We start from the raw sequence: 23439 nt of genomic DNA on the forward strand, positions 1-23439 counted from the left end.
TTCCTGGAGCAGAGCTGTGTGGATCAGAAGTGATCTCTAAGCAAGATCTGTAGACCCTATGTGCCTTAAAAAGAGCTATGTTTTCAGTTTTCTGGCAACTTTCTACCCCCTTCCTTAAAGTTCCAGAGGGTTCCTGGTGCTATTGTTTACTTGGGTGATCAGGAATACCCATAACATTTTGAATTAACTGAAAATTGAGAAGTCAAATAACACCAAGGCAGAGGATGTCTTCAGAGTCAATGCACACATCAAGCCTGGGAGTCTTGAAGCAAATAGCTTCCAAATTATGGTGTGTGACCCCAAGTATTTATAAATGGGATTGTGAACCAGGCAATATCATGCTCATGTTGTTGCGCAGACCCTTGTCTTCTTAATAGCTGCACTGTGCACACATGCTACTAGCCATGACACCATGCCCTTTTGCTCATTCTCTGAGATTTGTTCCTGGAAATACTGTTCTTGGAAATACTGTGTTTGTAACGTTCAGGGCTGCGTGAAGGAAGCAACAATATCATGTCTTTTTTTTAAGGAAAACACTTGCTTCCAACTTAATGTTATAAAGGGCAAGGACGAAAGAAAAAATATTTGCTGAAGTCCTTTATGAATTTGATAATAAAAATGTTCTGGTGGACAATGAGAAAAAGGCTTACATGCACCTCACTTCATCGATGTTATCTGCAGAAAGCATGAAGTTGGTTAAATCTGTGAAGCTCTTGGAAGCTCTTGGAATTGCAGCATGAGGAGCACATGGGAAAGCCAAAGTAATTTTTCAAGTACTACAAGGCTTTGCCTACACTGAGCGAGCAACAGTCTTTGTTGCGGTGATTTACAACTTTGTGCAGAACAAGAAATCTTGTCCAACTGGGGAAAATTAAGTTTTATGTGCTGCAACTGAAGATTACCTGTGGGGAACTGCACACAAATAAATGCATTGCTCTCTCTCTCTGATAAAGCTGTGAAATGAAGAATGAAAGCAAATGCCAAGAAAATGTTTTGGTTCAACTGTTTGTAAAAGGAACCAAGGTATACAAACTTTAAGCAGACATTAGCACTGAAGGGTTGTGATAAACAGCCTTTGCCCTATGTGTACTATATTGAGGAAGGAGACATTTTTTACTACATAGTCTTCTGGCTCCTGCTTCCCAAGTACCAGACAGAGAAGGATTGCTGGATATGGTACAGGGTATTTCCAATAGAACAATGTCCCATGGGGCTGTATAGTTAAATACTGTGTGCATGGAGCTCCTGCTGCAGCTGGCTACAAAGCAGGGCTGCTGATTGTGGTGGAGAGTTGCAGCACCAGCTCCAGGGTCACCCTGCATGTTTCACTGGGAGCAGCCAACATCAAAGTATGTCAGCCACCAGTCACAAAAGCTGCTGTGTCATCAGAGAGCTGTGTCCAGGCTTTGGGTTCACTGCTTGCCCGTGGGTTTGAAAATATGTATCAGGAAATGATGTATTCACCCAAGCGTCTGATGACTCCCTAGAGGGACAGTTCTGAGATGTCTCTCTGAAATGGGAGATGAACTACGTGTGTTTGAGATGGGCAGCAGCACATCGGGGCAGCAGCACAGCAGGATACACCAATAGTCTGTGCGACAGGGAGACTGGCCTTCTAACCTATGCACACAGATGAAAAAACGTGAGAGAGAGAGAGAGACATAACTTGTTAGCCTGAGTATGCATCTTGTAGCTGCCCTATCCTGTGGCTATTACGGTGTAAACTCTGCTTGGAATTACCTGTGCCTGAAATTTAAAGTGCCTCCTTCCCACATAGATGTGCCGATGCCTGGTACAACGGCACAGCTCATTTCTCTCAGTGGGAGCACTACTTTACATCCTTCTTCACTCTATACAGTGACCAGTTATTTAAAAACAATTTTTACAGGAGGTCGTAAATAAAAATTATACTTCTGTCTTATTTGTTAGAAGGTGGACAACAGATTGAGACAGCGTTAGGAAGCAGTGGCTGTTGCACATGGCATAATCATACACATCTCACTGGTGTAGGAAGCCTGACCAGTAAATGAAGACTGTGAAAGCCAGTCTGTAAGATATGAAAATGTGTTTTCTGTGCTGTTGATGATGTAATTGGGTTCACAACCCTCCCCGCTCATTTTGCAGAAGTAAAATCTGACATGGCTGAACTGTGACAAATTCCCTCCACTCCGCAAATTCTTGACTGAAAATGGCAGCATTCAACCTCGCACTCACAGCATGACTGACTGCCCCTCGCCTAGAGGAATCATCTGCAGCCTTCTTTGGAGAATCCGAGATGTTAAAGTATGATCGGGTACAAGGCTGAGGTCAGAGTCAGATGTCTCTCCACTGACTTGTCAACAGCTGCACTCAAGGAGTTCATTGAACTTTCTGGCTATCAAACTAGAAAACGCTATTTGTTCAACTTCCTGAGTTTGATATCTGATGTAGGGTAAAGGACATGTACCCGGCGCTGTTGAGTCATGCAGTGAAGCAGCGAGTACCCTTCCCTCGTGCATGTTCATCTGAAGCTGGATTCATGCTCTGGTTTCTGTCAAAGCCTGTTCTGCCACGAGCGTCACTGCCAGATAAGAGGTGTGCCATTTCTTCAGCACCAATGAGCTCTGAGCAGATCTTTTAGGATGCTCAGGCACATGTGTCACATTATAGCAATAAAGTATGATGATTGCTGGCATTAGTCACTTTTATGACATCCATATGCAAATGCTGTTTATGCTAGTATGCTACAACTGGAAGGAATTTGGAAAACCACTGCTCTAGGCCATGCTGTTTGAGTTCCGAGATGGCAAAATTAATGGGCTAGCAAGAAATCTGCACAGTAGGAAATCTTTCTGAAACTGCAGAACACTGGGTGGTGGGTTTTTTTTCTGTTTGTGGAATTACTCAAGCTCAAATCTTTTCCTAACACACTCCTTTCTGAAAATGGACTGCCCTGGGTTGCACCTACATTCTGCAGGCAGAGAGTCAAGTTGTCCGGAGGAAACTGAATTTTTGCAAACTGTGACCACACCATGTGATGCAGTCACACAGAGACATTTGTTAATAATACTTCTATTATTTTTGCCATTAAATGCTGAGAACTCCCACCACACATCAGAACTCTGTTGTGAGAAGCATCATGCAAACACAGAGCAACAAGACAGCTCTTGGCCCAAAGAAAGTACAATTTAACATGAGCACAAGAGACAACATATAGATACAAACAAAATATACGAGACTGTCTTAATCAGCAAGATGGACAGAGGATTTTGCACACCATAAATCTTCTGTAAGCATCACAGCCAAGAACAATTTTAGAGAAAAGTCTGGAGAAGCAGTGCTGATGCAGATGTCCAGATGTTTCTGAAGCATTTGTTACAACACTGAAGAACAGAGAGCACTATGGAAGAAAATGAGAATTTGAAAAAAATGACAAAGCGATTGACATCGCTGGCTGATCAAAGACATGGGTTGATCTTTCAGTAGTAAAAAAAAGATGATAGGTAGACAGAGTAATAAGTAATCAAAGGTTTGCAGGTATGGGCTGGTTGTATGGGCTCTACAGGACAGCAAAAGGCTTCAGAAAGAAAGGAGTGGCAGCAGATGGGCACTCTGGATGGTTGTGAATGAGGTAGGTCTGCATTTGCTAAGGATGCAAAAAGGATGTAGCTACAATCAGGACGCAAGATGATGATAGTTCAATCCTCATGAACAATCAGCAATCAGGTTGGCCAAAAACTAGGTAGAACTGACAGTCACATGGATGAATGGAGCCAGGCATGAGGATATGATTCCTGTTGGCAATGTCTTTATTACTTGCCATGAAACTACATTAATCCCTCTTCAACCAGTGACCACACAGGAACAGTAACATACTTACCTCTGTGTACTGCACTGAAACCTCAGGTATGTGTAGAGTGAGAGTTGCTCTCTGCAAAAGCAGACGTATGTGTCACTGGAGTGGTGTGAGGCTGCCTTTGCTATGACCCTAAACTCAGCCCTCAGGAGCACTGTTGTGCCCTCAGAGACTCCCATATGACAGACAAAACCTTGTGCTTGGGATAGAGCATGGCCTCAAGCAGTAACTGGCCAGGGTTAAACCATTACAGCCCCCAGCTGCTATAGGGCAGAGCAGCTCAGTGCCAGTACCAGGAGCTCCCACACCTTGTCATGGCCTGAGGGACTGCCAGGAATGTGGTATCAATCATCTCTACAGCCCTCCTTCCACCCCAGTAATTCATATATTGAGGGAGAGGAAAAACAGGCACTTGCCAAGTCAACACAACCACACTTGTCTCTCCTGAGCAATGCACCTATGGAAGTAAAAGGCTTTGTCTGGGAATGGGCAAGCTTCTCTAAGCACTAGACTGGAGCAAGGAGAGAAGGTGCTCAGGCTGTTATTTCTGCCCTCAAAGGAAAGACTCACAGTCCTTCCTTCCAGGCTAGGAAGAGAAAATAAAAAGGACATATGAGGAAGACACACCTGTAAATTACTCTGTTGCTGAGGTAGAAGCATATTAGAGAAAAGGGATCAAGGAGACGGCCATCAAGGAACATGCCACTAAGCTTTACTTTCCCCGCCAACAGCAAGGAAGGCAGGGAGTGCTCTCCCTCCTTCTCCAGGACTGCTTTCTTGTCAAGAATCAGCAGCACAAGGCAGAAGTGCCTCTTCCCCCAGTGCCCTCGCCTTAGCCACAGGGTAACTCCAGCATGAGTCCACCACTGACTGAATGCTTCGGCACCTCTCCTGCTTTGTCCCAAGGTTTCTAGAAAAAATCTGTTATGGAAAAATTCTATTATGGAAACCTCTCATGAAATTTCCTGTCAATTTGATTCAATTGTGTCTAAACCGATCGGAAGACTTCAAAGTTAGATTTAGAGCAGGTCGCTCCCTCCAGCCTTACTGAAAACAAGGTTAATATTATTAACTTTGTTTATGGAATGCCTAGTGCTGCTTCGTCATAAAATTATAACTTAATAAAATAATTAGATAAATTGAGGAACAACCAGGAGGTAGAGGAGGTTGCTTGCCCAAAGCCCCACATTCCTCACCTCACCATTTTGGTGTAATGGCTTAGAGCACAGTTCGACGGCAGCATCGCCTGCAGAGTACCTGTGGGTGAGTGTTGCTGCCCTGGTCATGTTTTCCTTCAGTGAGTGTGAGATGCCACATGTCCTCTTTTCCCATCTTGCCACTTTCTGCCCCGTATCAGCATGGATGTCCATGTGGCTGGCTATGCAGTAAAAGGGATGATGGAACAGATATGACTGGAAAGTTGAAAACTGACAAATGAGTAGCTTTCAACAAGGTGAGTTCCCTGATGCACCTCAGCCACGCAGCCCCATATCTGTTAGTCCTGGAACAAGGAAGGCAGAAGTAAGTGTTGTCACAGATGAGGCAAAAGCAGGACAATCCCTTTGGCAGCAGCCCTTGCTTTTGTCAGATTACAGTAATGCCAATATCTCACCCAAAAATGGTGCAGAAGAACATAAAATAAACAATGGCTGGTCTTCTTTTTAAAGGAACAAAATTAGCAAAACCAAGGGCTCCTATGTAATTTATTCTACAGGATAGACTAAACACAAAGGGGTGAGCCTTCAAGAATCCTGTGTGTTCTGGAGAAAATCTGGAAAAGATGGAGATCCCCAGATGAATTCCAGCTATCTCCCCCTGTTTCTGATTTTTGTTTTTAATTTGCTTGTACTGATTCTTCCTCTAGTCTTTTGAACTTGGTTTTCTCAACATTCAGCTCTAACACCTGACAAAATGTTAGAGGATTTGAGACTTAACTCAAACATCTGGTTTTGGCATAGCTAATGATATTTTTAGGCTAACAATCAACTTCATATGTTGCTTTTGTTGTTTGAAGCCTGCATTCAGCACACACATGCACTCCCGGGTCTCTTTGTGCCTAGACTAAAGACAGTTCGACCATTCCAGAATCTGCCACCTCTAAGAAAAGAGGTAAAAACAATTCATAGTTTCATCCTATCAGGAAACTATTATTCTTGAAACTATTCCTCTTTGAAAGCTTAAAGGGTCAAGCTCAACCACATTTTGTGACTCTTCATCACAGTAGAATAAGATTTATGTAACATGCTACCTGAAAACAGAGATTGGGGGGGGGGGGCTCAGCAAATCATTTATGGTGTCACTGACATCAGCTGTCCATCCTGTCCCTCTAATGGAGCTCATCGTACCCACCACAGGCACAGCAAAGGATATAAGATGTGCTTCCACCTCCTTCCAGTGGCTGGGATATTGGACCCACTTTTCCTTGGCACTGCCAGCACCAGCGCCGTGGCTGACATGGAAACATTTTGCCCTTTGCTCAGAGGGCTGTGCCCACCAGCAAAGGGGCTGATAAGATTGCCAGTTTGCCAGAGGCATTGCCCAAACATCTCACACCTTCCCTCTGTGGCTGCGTTTGGATTGAAGATCTCTACTTTGAGAGTTTTAGGGCACCAGGAAAGCTCCCCAAGAAGGAAGCTAATTAAGATGTGCAATGTGCACTAACAAAAACTTTAGGAAACAAAATGAAGAATGCCTGTGTGAGAAATAATGAAATCCTCTAGGATTTTATTTTTAATTAACTGCTAGACAAATCATGTATCTGTTGACATATAGCTTCTTAATATATATTCATGCATTAGGTCTAGGTAAGCGAGACTGAAAGATACTTTCTTTTCAAAAGCAGAAAGATCCCAGGAATTCAGCAGTGCTGAAACAATCTTTAGAAGCTGTCAAGAGGTGATCAATGGCTGGAAAAGACAAAAGCTCTGTTCTCATGCCTCCTCTAGAGAGAGCAGATTACTGATGATGTGCACTGGAGACGCCCCGGGGCCCCAGGATAGCAGGTACTTTCACTGGGGTATGCTGATTTCTAGGCCTCGGAAACCTGTGCCCACTGCTGAAATGGTTGTGTGCTGTGAGGCTGCTGAGCACCACTGGGAAGTCCAAAATGTTTGTTGCACAGGCAAAAGCTAACCCTAAGTAATGTGCTATCTGTTTAGTTGGTCCTTCTGAGTAGATTCAAGGCCAAAAGGACTGATGCTTTGCCTGAGGTATTTTTCCACGTGAAACATTGCAGGATCATATAAACATCTAATTTTTTTGTGTGTGTAAGAGACCTCTTTAGCACCTGTGCCAGGCTTCAGCTATCCCAGGAGCAAAATAAGGAAGTAATGGGCAGTAAACAGTGCATCCAGGCCTCCCCAAGATTTGCTGTACATGTGTCTTAATCATTTTCAGAAGCTTACTCATTCAGGACACCTTGCTGCTTCTGAAAGACACAGAAGTTTTAGGGTCCTTAGTAAAATCAAAACAACCATTGACAGGTACATGACAGACAGTTTTGGAAATTTATAAATATTGCCTATAGCATCAAAGAACTGACTTGAATATAGATACTTCTTGCTGGTGAAATGGCAGGTTTAATGTGCAGAGCACGTTGTGGGGCCTTCCTTTTCACACCATGCAGAGCACAGACACAGCCTGAGCAACTACAGAAGAGTAGTGCCTCCTCCCTTAGGCTGGAGCTAGCAGCCCTGCCTTCCCCTCCTAACCGAGGAAGAGGAACAAGGTCTTCTACAAATAGGCTCATCTGACATGTTTTAGATGCTTCCATTAAGCAGCAATGCCTGTTTCTCTCCCTACAAGCACATGGTTAGCTCTCTCGATGGTAAGGGGGAATCCAGACAGTTAGCTCAGATGTAGAGATTTAACTGCTGTTGGTCAGATGAACTGTATCTAAGAGACCTGCGAGGTATCACAAAGGTTTTGGAAGAGTTTTTCCCAGTTCAAAAGCACTACTAGGGGTAAAACTGCTGTTCTGTTGCTGCTGCTGCTTCTTACTACTGCCAGTATGACTGCAATTCAGCAGATGTCTCTTCACTTGCCATCCAACTGAAAATTCACAAGTTGAAATAAAGAGAGTAGAAAAAAGGATGATAGGACAGTAAAGAGAAGGAAAACACTAAATGGATGAAAGTATCAAGCAAGGTGCAATAGTTTGTGAAGACATTTTGTTCTCTCTGTCCGAGGAAATTGGAGAGTCATCACCGGCATTGTTTTGTAACAAAAGCAACCCCGGGATCATAACAGAAGAATATAAACTTCTGAGGCAGAAACCAAAACTCAGCATAGAAATAACAGAAATGAGACAGAATTACACTCAGAACCAGAAAACATGTATTGAAGCCCAAGCATAATCCAGGTCAGCTGAAGGTAATGGGAAGGCTGATGGGTAGCGCTGTGTGCCGATAGCATGGGGAAGTGGCAGCACATGCGAAACACAGGAGGTGAGACCCCAGTCAGTTTGCACTGGAGAGGATGACAAACAGGATTTTGCAGGGCAAGTGCTGGCAGTCCTTGAATGGATTGTGGCTAGAGAACAAAGTTCTCTTATCAGCGCAACAGTAAAGGTCAGTTAGGTACCTAACTTGCACTTCAATTTGTGGCACCTAGGAGACAGTGCTTCAAAAATGCCCCATACAGTTATAAAAATTATACATATGCTTTTGAAAGACTCAGGAAATGGGCTTATTTACCCAGGTTGCGTGCTGAAGTTGGTTGGGCTGGAAACCTTCTATAAATTACCCTACAGAGTTATTTTTACAAAACAAAATGTAGGAAATTCAGATATTACTCATAATGGGAGATGGGCAGGGAAGATACTCCTGAATGTGACAGCTAGCAAATTTCTGGTTCAACAGTCCCTGAAACAATAACAGGTGATAAAAGTTTGGATGTGGTTTTGATTAACGGAAACATTGGTCATAACATATAAATCCTAATAACTTAATTATGAGTTAATTCACATGAAAGTAGGCAGGAGGACAAGCAAGAGAAGACCTGTAACTAAAATAGTCAATTCCCAAAAGGCAAATTTTCACAGCCTACGGCTACATCTGAATTTACGCACTGGCTGTCACTGTGGTTCACCACAGATCTCGTGACTGTCTGGGCTGGAGGATGACTCAAATGTGACAGCACTCCCACCTATCTCTGTATGCAGGCTTCCCCTCCATGGCACCCACCCGAGATGAACCCTGCAGGAACGTGCTCCCCAATGCAGAATCTAGAAAGCAATCTTGCATTGACTTGTCCAGACATAGCCTGAAGGCAGTGAGTGATTAGAAAAGGTCTGCAAACTGAGGAGCTCAGTTAATCTAATAGGGGAAACCTGGCATTTAAGTCAAAAGGTGACAAAGCAGCTCAATTTTGTACCATGAAGATGGAGGAAAGTCTCACAGTGTCTGCATGAATGATCACCTCATGAAGGATGCTAGAAGTTAACAAAAAGCTCAGAAGAAATTACTTAAAATTAAAAAAAAAATAAAAATATATTTTTCCCAAAGTCGTGCTAATTCACATTTTTGCATGGCAAATCAAGTCAAAGAGCAAAAGGTTCTTTATATAAGCAAAAGGAAAATAAGAAACTGAGCTTTTAGGCAGAAAAGATGGCCACGGATTAAAAATATTATGTATAAAGGTATAAAATATACGTATATATAATTATATATTATTATATATCGTACATTTAATCTTCTCCCTGCTGACTGCTCATAGCCTTAGTTTTCTTGAACTGACATGATAGCTATTTGAAGTTTTTCAAATTATTTTTCTTTGTATGTGTGAAACTAATCAATAATTTTTATTCATGGATTGATGTGAAAGTGGTAGTAGGTGTATAGGTTCTTACTGAGGTCCCTCTTGCAGCCTACAACACAAATTCTGCATGTTTTAGTTTGAATGTGAAACATGGGAACTGTATTTTGCACTCCATTCACATAGATATCTGATACCAGAAAGTATCTTGGAATATTCTACAATATTCTATTCAAGAGGAAAGCAAGTAGGACCAACTTTTTAGAAACTATGAAGGTGCAGGAATAAAAGTCTTAAAACAATGTAATTACAATATTTGCAAATGCATATCAATAAAGCTTTTCAACAGAAATTTGCTGAACACCTCTTAGGGCTTACATTGTTGTCAGCTTTAGAAGGTTCTTATTCCATTTCTATCTGACATACAAAAGGAGAGAGAACAGAAAAAAAATCAATTCTGATGTTAATGGGCATAATTCTTAACTCATTAGTTACTTATATCTACTTACTACTGCGATGAATTTGCTCCTCTGAGATTTAGTAAGTCAGCTTTTCTAAAATCATCTGCATTACTTTCCTTCTACCCACCTTTCAAGAGCCTCCATTTTTATTAGCATTAAATGATACTAGCGAGGCTAAAATGAACCATTTTGACAGTCCTTAAAAACAGACTGTATATTCTTTTTGGAAAGGGCACCAAATAAATGTTATTACCTAATGTTCCTTTTTTTGGAAGCATTTCATAAAAGATACCCTGAAAGGTCTAGAGTATGCTGCCACAGAGACCCCACATACATAAATGACAGGTCAGACATCAAGGTTGAATTAATTATGAGAGTCCCATAGGGACCCATCCATCTGTCCTGCAGCTGAAGGGAGGAACCAGACAGACCGAGAAGAGAGAAAATAGAGAGAGGAAGTGGACAGGGCAACAATTATTGACATTGTTGAAAACAGTGAAAACATCTATTACAGCTAGAAATACACACATGCTCACATCTGAATTTTCAAGAATATAATTGTGATGACTGCCACTGGGGACACAAGGATATCTGGAAATGGCTAAGACAGGAAATGCATATAGAGAAAAAAAGTAAAAAATCTGCCATCCAGACTGAATGCCAGAGTGGGGCTCGCACCACCAGGAAAATCCTGAGGAGTCCTCAAGTCAAGCAGGTCTGTAGGATGGGCTATAGGAAAGGTTTTGCTCTCTTCAGAGTGGTTCCCTGCATCTCCTCCTGGAAACCTGCAAGTCTTCAAATTAACTGAAAACAGACAGACACACACTAAACTGAACCATTTGCATTCATCTGCAGGCTAACCAAAGGCTACCCTCAGCAAAGAACGTAGTTATACAGTTAAGGACAAACTGTGCTGGGAAGTTGGGTCTCTGTGACAGTACTCAATGACCACAGCTGGGATCCTGGTAAATGTGCTCAGGTTCCCCTGTATGAATTAAGCTGTTTTAGGATGACTGGTAGATCCGGTGGTACAGTACAAAACTGTTAAATGTGGTAATCTGCTCTGCAAAGCTAATTTTGGAATGAAAAACCATTTTTTCTTTAAGAAATACATTTGGCTTTTGATTTTTTTTTTTCTTTTGGCTGAACTCTTTTTAAATACTGACTTGCAAGAATTCTTTTCCTCTGGGTCTCTGGGGAGTCCTGTGGATCTGTGCTGCAGGGCACTGAAACCATCGGCTCTGCCTATTCTCCTCCTCCCTATTTCTCCTAGACTTCCATTCCACCTTTTTCTCTTTTTAACTGTGAAGAACAGGAGAAGATCCCCATTACCCTGCTTCACTGCTCTGTAAAAAGAGTTTTAAAACTCCTAATATTACTTAATCACAGCTTTCAGTGCTCCTGCTGCCATAAAACATTATAACAATGGGCTGGCACTTCATCAATTGTAATTTGCTGATATTACAGTCACAGTAGCGCTTGACATAATTGCCTTGCTCTACCACTGACTCATGAGGCTTCTTGGTCTCGGTCAATACTTCTTTGCACTGGGGGCTGCAGTCAGAAATTTTGGTCTAACAGCTCAGGTTTTTGAATTTCCAGTTCCTGCCCATCTGAGCAGGATGAGTCCCTCCAAATACTTGGTAGAACATTGCCCTCAAATTTAATTCCCAGACACTTATATCTATTTGGACACACTTTATTCTTCATTATTCTCAATTTTACACATAGCAGCACAACACTTACAACTTCTAAACAGAGATAACAGCAGTTATTAACAATGAAGGAAATAGCTTCAAGACAGTAAAAGAGAAGAAATTTAGTTAGGATTTTGAATTCCTTGCAGGTTCAAAACTCTTCCCAGCAAGAATATGGCTTCAAACCACACAGATTATTAATAAGATGTTTATTTCAGGACAGAAGGCACCTTGAGAATCAATTTGATTATGTTGGGTTTTTCCGTAGACAAATTAAACCATAAATTATCAGCCCAAATGACTTCTACTGGAGACAAAGGACAGCAACAAAATAAGAAAAAAACCCAGCACAAACTCTCCCTGACAGAGCATATTGTGTGTGACTCATTCTATAAAAGTCACCATTGTGAGCTGCGAATATTTATTCCTTATACAACTGTAGCTCTGCTGAGGTTGGGACAGAGATGACACTACAGAGGCAGGAAAAAGCCTCTCTGCAAAGAGCTGTCAGACACAGCAGGCACACAAGCACGCTTGCTGGACACTTGTAGGGAAAGAAGCATAAAATCCATGTTACGTTACACTTATATAGCTGTATGGACAACCACACATAATGCTGAAATAGAGACTTCCTAAAACACTGCAGGGAGCAGATATATTTTTATGTCTTCATCTGGTTTTTTTGTGCCACTTCTTTGTGATACCACAGCCTGGCTCTAAAAGTCGCCCTCCCAGGCTTCCCTTACAGAAATGGCCCACTCTCAAATTCAGCAGGCACAGGGTGGAAAGAAGATGAGGGAGCCTAGGGAGACACTGCAGACTTTTAGATGGGCTGGATGAAAATCACCAGCGCTGGGAGGCCAGTGGGGTCCTGATGAGGAATCTGCTGATTGCCCCAGCAGGGCTGTGGCACACCCCTCCTCACCACCCAGCCGTGCAAATGCTTTGCAACAGAGCATTTACAAAAGCCTTTCTTGCAAGCGTCTGTATGAGGGGCACGGCAGCAGATTGCCAGGATGAAGCCACACCAAAGGGGGGCCACATCAAGCATTATATCCCCTGTCTATACCTCTGGCATGCTCAGCTATAAGATCCTTGAAGTGATCAGCTTGTTGTCTAATGCTGTGGCTGCTGCAGCAAGGGTAAGGGGTCTTGTCTGGGCTGTGGGAGCAGATGGGGACATTAAAGCCTGCCATTGGGGATGGACTCCAGGCTGGAATTTGCTCCATCCAGAGTGCAGAGCTTTGGATGCCATGTGAAATTCCACGCGCTTGGGCTCACACAAGTGGAAGGCTACTGTGAGAGTTAAGCTTTCCTTGTCCTGCATATTTTGCCAAGATTTTGAAAACCTCTTAATGGACTCGGACAGACTCAAGGAGTGGTTTTAGATTCAAGTACTACTTGTTTAATGGATTTATTTTATAAACATTGGCATTGCCATTTTCAAAACTTCTCTGGGATTTGGCCTGCTGATTCCTCTTAATTTTTAATGTAATGTAACATCTGAAGCTGGCAACAGCAACATAATTGTACAACTCCATGAGTTGCATAAGCTCATCTCGTATTCAGAGCAAGGCCTCCATCCACCAGGACGTGGGTGAAATAGGTGGCTGATGTTTCTGTCTGGAGAATCATTTCCCTTTGGCTTTACAAACCATGGCACAAATAGTATGCCCATGTCACCCAAGTATCTCATTTGAAACGGCCTTTCAAGCCTCCTGATTTCAAATTTATACAGCTAAAATATATGCGTGCACATATACATATATAAATATATGCATAAGTGTATACAGTTATATTTATTTTATATATGAGTGTGTCTGTATGAATGTATAAGCACACACACATTCCTGCTTGCTTTCTTCTCCCCTGGTGCTGGCTACCTAGCTGATTGCGTCTCTTTAGAAACTTCCAGCACCGCTGATCTGACCCTTCACAGTGCTACCTCCTGCTCCTCTATGGCCACCCAGGACGCGCTGGTGCTTGGAGAACTTTAGTGAGGCACCATTGCACGTGTTTCCAACAGGCTGTTCTTCTGAGGCTTCCAGCCCTTTACCCCGTGAGATCAGTAATGAGGGAGAACATACCTAGGGGTGGGAGAGGCATCGGGATGTTATACAGTGCAATAAATAAGCACTTAAGAGTCTGCAGGCAAAACTAGAGCTGGGGAAAGGTGGTGGGGTGCAACGGTGGCTGTGCAGAGCTCCCCAGTTCACTCATTCTGCAGCAAAGTTCAGGACAGCAACATCGCACTCCCCCAGGACAAGAAAGAGAAGGGAAAAGGGATGAAATCTGGGAGAAATCCAGCTTTCTCATTTAATCACAACAAACTGAAAGTGTGTTACACATTCAGAATAGGAGAAAACTACTCATTAACTTATGCAAGGCAGCTGGCTTCCCAATAATGGCTCCTACACATTCTGGTTTTAATATTATTTTTCTTGTCAACTGTGGGAACGCAATGTATATTAATGACGGTTTATTCCAAATTGGTCATTGTTGGAGTTAATAATTAGGTAGTCAGGCACTAATTATCTCTATTTTGTCTCCAATCATTAACTAAGAAATCTGGAGGAGTAATCTTGGAGGCAGGCGTCAGAGCCAGCCAGAGTAGGGTGGGTTCTGCTGTGGGCACAGGCGTTGCTTCACTCCAGAGCGCAGCACCAGCCGATGCCTGGGAGCAGAGTCAGGGTGATACTGCTCCGAGCACTGGGTACAGAGTGGCAGCACCTTGACATATGTGTGTCGTGCCCATCCATTCTTTGCACCCCTGGGTTCACCTATGAAGAGGAAAGCTCCTTGAAGGCACTGCCTGGCACCTGGACAATAGAGCTACTCCAGTGGGGCCACCATGTGCCACCACTGCTGGCTGCAGCTCTTCTCCTGAGCAGCATCCAGCTGGATGGGCACCAGCAGAAGGGTGTGCAGCAGTGGGAAGAAGTGGCACAACAAGTCTGCTTGAAGGACATGAAGTCTCAGCATTTACTCTGAAATAAGCCTCCTGTGGAAATGACCACAGGAAAGTGCTCAGGACAAAGATGGGTCTGGCACAGAGGGAAGGTGAGACCTTGGGCACGCAGATGGAGCTGGCTGAGTGCCTGCTGGGGCAGGGGACACACACAGCACCCCTCCAAAGGGCTGTGCTTTCAGGGCACAGCTGAGTGTACACTGCTGCTCCCCAGTAGCACCCACTTGTCCTCAGATGTGTGCAAGACACCTTGACTGCAATCATCCTCCCCTATTTTCCCTACGTACTGGGGAGATTACACCAGAAACACTTCAACAGTAGTGTAGGGCTGGCCACTTAAATGGAATCAAGTGTATTTTCACAATGCCTTAAGGGACAGCAACCAAAAATTTCCATTTTCAGTTATTCTGTTATGTTTTTTCCTTCTCATTTAAGAATTTTCAAGTTTATCTTGCCCTTGTGGGCCCAAAAAACTCTACAAGATGTCAAGACCAGCACCCATCACCATCTGTTACGAACTTACCTCAACATAGAGGATAGGGAAAATGCCAATCTTGTCACCCAGCATTCCTTCTGCCCAGTTGTCATCTACCCTCCTGATGACTGTCAAAATTTCATCCTAAAATCAGATACACAAAACACATAATCAGATTTTTCCAGTAGAAAGATGCCAGTTTTTAGTTACCCACATGACAGCTTACGGAGAGAGTACACACAGAAGGCCATAAGCCAGGTAAAAATGTTCCCTGAATCCTGGGCCAGCAGCATCCCTGCCCCAGCATGCCACCCCAGGCATCCCACCCAAAGCGCGCTGAAGCACCCTGCAGACGGGTGCAGCTCATGCTGGCTGCCAGCAGCTCCAAGGGCCTGGGCCCAGCAGGTGGGAATAGGCAACTCCTGGCTTCATTGCAGGGACAGGGAGAACATTTGACCCAGGAGGCCATCTCTAACCCAAAGGCAAAAACTCTCCAGCATGAAGCTGTCCCTGTGCATCCAAGAGCCCACTGCAGCACTTGGCTGCTCCGGAGAATGATTCAAAAGGAAGCACCAGTAGAGCATTGGTAGTCCTGGAAACACTTCCAGCAAGAAGTATTAGGTATAGAACGAAGTGCTCAGCAACTAGCCTACACTGCTGATCCATTGAATGTCAAGTTTTCCTTTTTAAAAAAAATAATAGGAGGTAAAAGAGCAAAGCAGGTAAAAAGCCAAGGATAACATAACAAAAAACAAGTTGCGTGCAGCTGTTGGGTCAGCTTCAGTTTAGGTACAAGTTTGTTTTCTAAAACCAATGGCATCTTAATATTATATTTAATCTAAGGGATCTCACAAAAAATTTCTGTGATTATAAAATAGAAGGCCAAGCAAAGTGCAAACAAGATTCATATTGCTCAAAGTTTCTCAAAATTTAACTCTCTAGAATTAAAACCTAGAGCATACCAGTCATTACAAAAGCTCAGGTGACTAGAACCAGACTCTGAGTTTTCCCAGTTTGAGATGCTCAACTTGTCAATGGATTTCTGCTACCACATCTGTCATACTAAACCCAGCCTTAAGCCAGCACCGCTCGCTACAAAGGCTGCGGGAGGCAGCCCTCTCTGCAGGGCACTGCCTGGATGCTCACATCTCCTATGGCCAGAGGAACAGAGTGGGCTGACAGAAGCTGTGAGGTGAAGTTTGATGAGATGCTACTCATTCTCTCATGGCATTTAATCTTCCTCCATGCCTGTGCAAAAATTTCTAAAAAAGAGGAAAACATCTTCCTCCAGAAAGCTAAGACAGAGTTCCCTGCCATTCCCACTTTATTTCCACCACTCACTCTAGGAAAACAGGAGCTACATATTGTCTATCACCCTCCATGTAACAACCTATCCATGTTTACTGGTCAGATGAGGGGAGCTGTTTTTTTGCAGATACTTCTCACATAAAAAAACCCCACAAATTCCTGATGCAGGATGTTCAGACCATGGATTTACGCCAGTAGAAAATGATGAGATCAGGGATGTGATGTGATGTACTTTGCAGTTTTTGAACATGTGCATTTTGAAAACGTGCACTTCGAAATAGTTTAAATGGTTCTTTTGAATTATTCATCTGAATGATCCATTAGGGGAAAGCTTAGAGAAACAGCCATAGACTGAATCCTTCAGCTATTTATTACAGCTGGAGGGATGCAAAAAGAATTTGTGCATTTAATTTCCTGAAGAAACAGATAGCATTCCCTTCCAAAGCCCTCTCTGTACAGACCATTTTTGATCTGTGTAAAGAGCTGACAGTAATACACCTCTGCAAAGTTTCCACATACTCTTACAAAAGACCGATTATCATAAATTTAGAATCTAGGTAAAGGGGGTAAATGAGGAAAATAAAAGACTTCGTTGCTTCAAGAACCTGCTATGAGTGTCCCTACTTTCTATATTTGTTCAGCTATTTTCTTAAAAGAGTTTAAAAAAAACCAAAATGCGATGGGTCTACACTTTCACTGTATGTTTATGTATACATATATAATCTTATGTATGTGCATACATATGCATACACATCTATAAATGTATATGTATATATATATATTTGCATATTTATACACACATAAGATAAGAAACTAAGAAAAAAACTTTTAAACTGTAAAATCCTAGAAGCACTCAACTAGATTTTGTTAGAGGCACCCCGCAATCCCATCCCTGGAGAAGGCTGGACAGACACCTGGCAGGAAAGGTTTATTCTGCATTGATCCTACTTGAAAATGGGGCAGGGAACAGGTGACCTTTGAGGATCGCTTCCAACTTTACCTTCCAGACCTATGAAACCTGGAAGCATTTCTATACACCAGTCTTAGTTCGGGTCTGCCAAATCTGGCTGCTTAATGTGGTCATATATGTGAAAATCAGGTAGCTGAACATCCTGAGATATGCTGACTTTCAAAATGTGTATCTTTGTGGGAGAGCAAAGTGCAAATCCTTAAGAATGCTCTCCATTTCAGAATGTGTTTTAAGAAGGGTGTTGAAAATCTCCAGGAATTACAGCAAATCCCAAAACATCTTTACAAATTCTTTATTAATAGAAAGTTGCTTTGAATTCTCAGCCTGCGACATCATTCTACACCCTGGGCTGGTGAAAGCTTCAACATGAACTATTTTAGTACCTTAAATCAGTTGGATAGCCGTGCTACTTATAAATTCCTAGAAAGGTTCCCAAAAGGATCATGAATAGTAAAGAGCCACAGATCTCTTGGCATACCACTTCAACTTTCTGAACTTCACTATTTCACATGTACTAAATTGATTTCCAGGCAGCATAAAGGAATCCAAGCCTCAAATCTCATTTCAAAAGCCAATGGTATCCACTGTAGTTTGACAAAGATACCTCATGCTCTTTTTATGCCTGTTGCGAAAGTCTCTAATTATTTGCTCTCTCCTACTTTCTCAAGTCTCTCTCTATTCATCAGGAGCGGGCAGCCTTGCAACAGGCACGTGGGACCTGCAGTTCCAGTTTATAACCATTATCAGAAAGCAAGTCAAAGATGAATCACTTAAAAAGCAATCTGATTGATGGAGAAATTAGCCCTTTCTCTGAGAAAACAGCACAAAATTGTGTCCAATAACAGTCATGATTCACAGCTTGATTTTTACTCCGGTCATTAATGGCCATTAACGAAGCAATACAAAGCTGATGTGCCTGCTATTCCGCAGAGATAACAACTCCATCTACGGCACCAGTGAAATCTCAGTGATGGCAGGATGGCACCGTGTGGTGCTTGGTGTGCCCAACACTTGCCAGCTGGCACAAGAATCCCAGTTGCCAGCTAACACTGGGATGGTCCCTCTGTGAACAGCAAATGCTACTGGAATTGAGTTCTAAGGGGCTGGGATGCCACTCCACAGTCAGGAACCAGTATTGGATGTGATGGCTCCAAGACTGGCACAACCACAACCCATCACTGTGGGCTGGGAACAAAAGTACTGGAAAATGAAGGAAATAGTTGGTGTTATTAAAAATGTAATGAGCAATAAAGCATGCAAACAGTTAATGATACCTTGACAGGTTTGAGACTCACCTACCACTGGGACTCAGCCTTCAAAGGGCCATGTGAACTCATGCATGCAAAGGGTGACCAAACACCCAAAAAAACCTGTGGGCTGAATTTGGACTCAGTCTAAGGCTGGAGTAACTACACAAACAGGCAACAGTGCAATTACTTCAGATTTGCACTGCTACAGCTGAGAGCAGAGAGTGCAATTACTTCAGATTTGCACTGCTACAGCTGAGAGCAGAGTCCTCATGCATATGGTTTGTACTAGAGGGTGCATAGTCAGAAGAAGGATGGATTATTTTTTAAAAACAGATGCAGCAGCAGCCCAGGCTCATACTGTGGTACCATGTAAGGAGACATTAGAAAGCTGAGTTAAATGAGTATGCAATGAAACTCTGTAGGTCACAGGCTGATTGCAACCACAGTAGTGAACATCAGGAGTAACACTTCTCAAGCTACTGGAGTTAAACTGGTGCAAAGCTTTCACAAGACTGGAACCAATTGTTACAGAGATTAAAATAATTGCTAACTGCCCAGTTTGGCTGACTGCTGTCAAACATTGAGGGAAAATATGTTAAGTCACACATCTGGGATGTTTCGTCTTGTAGCCACTGCAGTGGGGAAAGCAGTGGCAGGACCCTATGCAAGTACATATGGTTTATTTGGGAGGAGGAGTTAGGGGAACAGTCCACATGTAAGAGAATGACAAATGTGAGCTTTGTTTGTTGCACTGGATACTCAAGACAGAGGTTTCTCTATCCCTCCCGGTTTTATACCTGCACATAAAAAATTATTATATTTCATTTATCTTTGACCTTTTATCTGGACAGTTTTGCATCTACAGGAGATGAAGATGGGGGAAACGGCAGAAGCCCTCTGCAGCACTACTCATGAAGATCAGTGCAAAGCAGACTTCATTTCCTTGCAACCCACCTCTGGAACAAAACTGACATTTTAATTTTGAAAAAAACAACTCCCCCCCCCCCAAAAAAAAAAAAAACAAAACCAAACCAACTCAGAACACCAACCCACAACACCCCCCCCAACAAAACAGAACACCCAAACCCCACCAAAAACCAACTAGTAAGAGGAAACCCCAAACATCCTTCCTTTGTTTTCTTTTCCTGCACCAAGAGATATTCTGACTGCATCATAACAAAGGGGATGGGAAAAGCAAAGTCCAGCAAAAGAGCAACAAAAATAGTAATACAGAAGATCCCTATGTTTGAGTTCCTTTCTTGCAGTTTCTCTTCAGAGGAAAACTCTTCTTTATTACATGTTTATAAATAAAAACTGATAACAAGTGTCTGGTAGCTTTAAATGAGTTGCAGGACACAAATAGATTATACTAGTTTGTATAAACGGTATACCAATGCAATCCCTCTACCTGAAAGAAGAACAAATGGCGTAAATGAAATTGACATGAGGTCCAGCATCTTCATATGCAAACTAAGACATTCAAATGATGAATATTGCTCCTAGTGACAAACCACATTTACACCAATGCAGTCAGTGCTCATAGCTCTGTGCAGAGGAACTGACTGCATCAGCAGACGATCTAAAATCTGGGCTAAACAGGAACCTTCATCAGTGCAGGTGACAGCTAAAATTAGCATTGAGAAAACTGATGAAAACATGATGGTAAAGTCCCAAGATGAAAAATAGATTATTCACTGTCAGGGAGAACAATAGGCAAGACATAAAAACAGTTACAAAGTGACAGTGCGTGTAGTGGAAGGAGCTAAAGAAGAAAATAGCAGTAGAAGAGAAAACAACCCCCCTTGGGAAAGCACAGTCATCAGGGATAAAAGGATGCAGACAGTAACACAACAGGTAAAAAAAAGGAAAATTAAGGGACTGAGAGTAGAGCTATATAGCAGAAAGAAATGCTTCACGTGAGAATGACACTGGACACCCGAGAAAATGAGAACTATCAGTATACAAAGACAGTAATTGTAAAGGATGTATACTAATATACGGCACCAAATATATCAAATACAAAAGTGTCTAGGAAAGGACCTGCTCTAACAAAAAAGACCACAACTGCCTGCCATATCTATTAAGTTTCTTAGACTGAGCAAGCAATGAATACTTTTAAGTGGACAAGAAAGATTGCTTCTCAGAGAAGTCACTGTTGTACCTCTGGAGAAGCAGTGAGGAAAACAACACGCCAGCAAATATATATTTACTGATAGGATCTCAAAGGCAACTTCTGGCTAATTTTCTGTTAGTGCACGGCTGCTGCTTCTCACTAAGCAGCCCACTTTCTTGCAGAGATTCACAGCTCCAGGGAGGCTGGGTAGTCGCAGGGTTTGCAGTGTTTGCAATCAAACACTTCAGTTGCTATGGGCAAAAGTGCTTACAAATCTTTTGTTAAATAAATATGAGAAAGTATACATTCTAGGAAATTGTGTTCTGCTGAGAAATGTTGCAAGAGTAAAAAATATGTTATATTCAGTGAGAAAATTATATGCTGCAAATAATTCATTCAGCTATAATAAGTAGCCTCAAAAGAGGAGGTCAGTAAAATCCTGGTGAAGGATATTTTTATCATCTATTTCATATTCATTCCAGCATAACTGTTATTACTTTATGTGATACTATAACAACCACAGACAGCTGAAATAAAACAGAAAACGACAATGAACAGGTTCTCCACGGCATTCAGTGCCATAAATTAACATTGGGGGATATGCTTTATTTTACTGCAGGTTTCTTGATATCTATGAAGTCCATCTGAGGTCAACACAAATTGCTTGGGATGGGAGGGGGAGACAGAAAGCAGGTGGGGAGGTTGGGGAGAAAAGGGAAACATGACATTTTAAATCCAAAGGAAATTACAATATCTGTTTTCTCTCATTTCAACTGGAATTTATTAAATATTTTGGTTTTAAAAAAACAAAGACTTTTAAAAATGTCTACTTTTTAATGTCTTTATGTTCTTAACGTAGGAAATACTGTGATATATGATGATAGTGTATTTCAACAGCTAATTGGTATGATGCAATATACATTTTGAAGCTGAATAGCATTTTAAAATGCTGGAACATCTGATTTAATAAGGAACGTTAAAAGACACATTTCCATTAGATTTCTTCTGAAATTGAGTCGTTCTTGCAGAACATTTCAATGCAGATGAAATGTATGCTTTTTAGATAGAAAAATGTTCTCAGAAATGTGCAGCCAGTTCTAATTGTTGATTTTCACTGGCTTTCTACCAACCTTGCTCTACATAGCATGAGCTATCTCACTGGCTTCCCCTTTAGACAAAATGGGAGCAATTTCCCAATGATGCTAACACGGGGCTTGCCCTGAGGGGAGGCTTTAGGCCCACCCAGTCCTGCAGCACGGCTGGTACATGGGACATTGCTGGGCCACCAAGCAGGCTCTGCCCCTACAGGAAGAAGGATTTACAAGTTGGGAGAAGTCAATGTCCTTCAGCAGATTACATGATGGGATGTCCTGCTTAATAAAGGAAACTCAGCCCCATCAGCCTGTCCCCACTAGGCTGCCTGAGCTCAAGGAATTTCATTTTCTTATACAAGAAATCAGCTGAAAGAAACAAATGGAGGGGAGGGGGTCCCTAGGCAGAGTTGCCAGGGAGGCCAGGCAGATGTCCCACTGGTCCCTGCACCACTGTGCTCCAGACTTGGCTGCCGCCACCCCACGTGCGCCATCAGTTCCTACAGAGGCAGCTTTCTAAACTCTTTTTTTTTAAAAAAACACTATTCCCCTACCTTGGTGAAGGTCAGGCAATCCTTGTCTTGATCTTTATCCTTTATTTCAAAGTCATAAAGTGCTTTGCCCTGAGGTGGAGCTTGCGGGAGGGGCTTAATACACTGGATGTAGCTGGCGGGGAAGAAGCCATGGTTCCCATTGAGCTCCCCATGGTACCAGTTCTCATCCACCTTCCGCCGCAGTATGATGATGTCCCCCTTGTTAAACTTGAGGTCACCGGGCTCTTTTCCTTCATACGCATAGAGGGCTTTGCCATAGGGAAGCTGAGAAACACTCTGGGGAAACAAAATATGCAACATCTTTAAGCAAACGCAAACAAACCAGCACTGATTTCCTTCTTAAAGTCACTTTCAGCTAGAAGCAAACCGATAATCCATGACCAAATTACCCCAATCACTGCAGCTGACTGCTACATAACACTACACCCTGGATCTCACAGGGAAACTAGGATGTGTGTGATGGTAAGACTGAGAAGGTAAGCCTATTATATCAGAGCAGGCACTGCAGTTCTCTTGAAGCTCAGTTGAAACCTGTGCTACCTCTTACACCATCAAGCAGCATCTGTTACTTTGCAAAATATACCATGTAAGCAGGACTACGTGTTTAAACAAGTAAAACCTGACATGTCTAAAGGTAAAATATTAGATATTTTGACCTTCAGGGGTTGCTTTGGTTTCAGAGGCTCAGAAGATAAACAAAATAAAACAAGCCTGAAGATTCACATGGTTCTAAAAGTTGGCAAGTTGAAAATTTTTCATTGTGTTTGTTTGAATAACGCCAAACAATTTTGAGTTTGAAGCTTTTAGTTTAGCTTTTGATTCTGTAACCAAATACTGTTACTTCTTTCAAAATCCCCAAGTCTCACGCTCCTCACTGAGGGCTACTGTAAACAGTTATAATATTCTTTGTTGCTTCTGAATTAATGTCCCTGTGGAAAAGCAGAATTGGCAGAATGTCTCAAA

At 42.4% G+C, this 23439-nt stretch overlaps 1 protein-coding gene across 1 annotated transcript in view; it reads right to left on the reverse strand.

Moving 5' to 3' along the window:
* The window catches only part of SH3RF3 (SH3 domain containing ring finger 3), a 258246-nt gene that overhangs the window by 74897 nt on the left and 159910 nt on the right, over positions 1–23439 (reverse strand). The window contains exons 2-3 of the mRNA XM_055702859.1: positions 22477–22752; positions 15239–15334 (exon numbers count right to left, since the gene is read on the reverse strand). Of these exons, the coding sequence (XP_055558834.1) occupies positions 15239–15334; positions 22477–22752 (372 nt within the window). The remainder of the gene's footprint in view (positions 1–15238; positions 15335–22476; positions 22753–23439) is intronic.

The sequence above is a fragment of the Falco cherrug genome, chromosome 2 (assembly GCF_023634085.1).
Source record: "Falco cherrug isolate bFalChe1 chromosome 2, bFalChe1.pri, whole genome shotgun sequence".
Classification (NCBI taxonomy): domain Eukaryota; kingdom Metazoa; phylum Chordata; class Aves; order Falconiformes; family Falconidae; genus Falco; species Falco cherrug.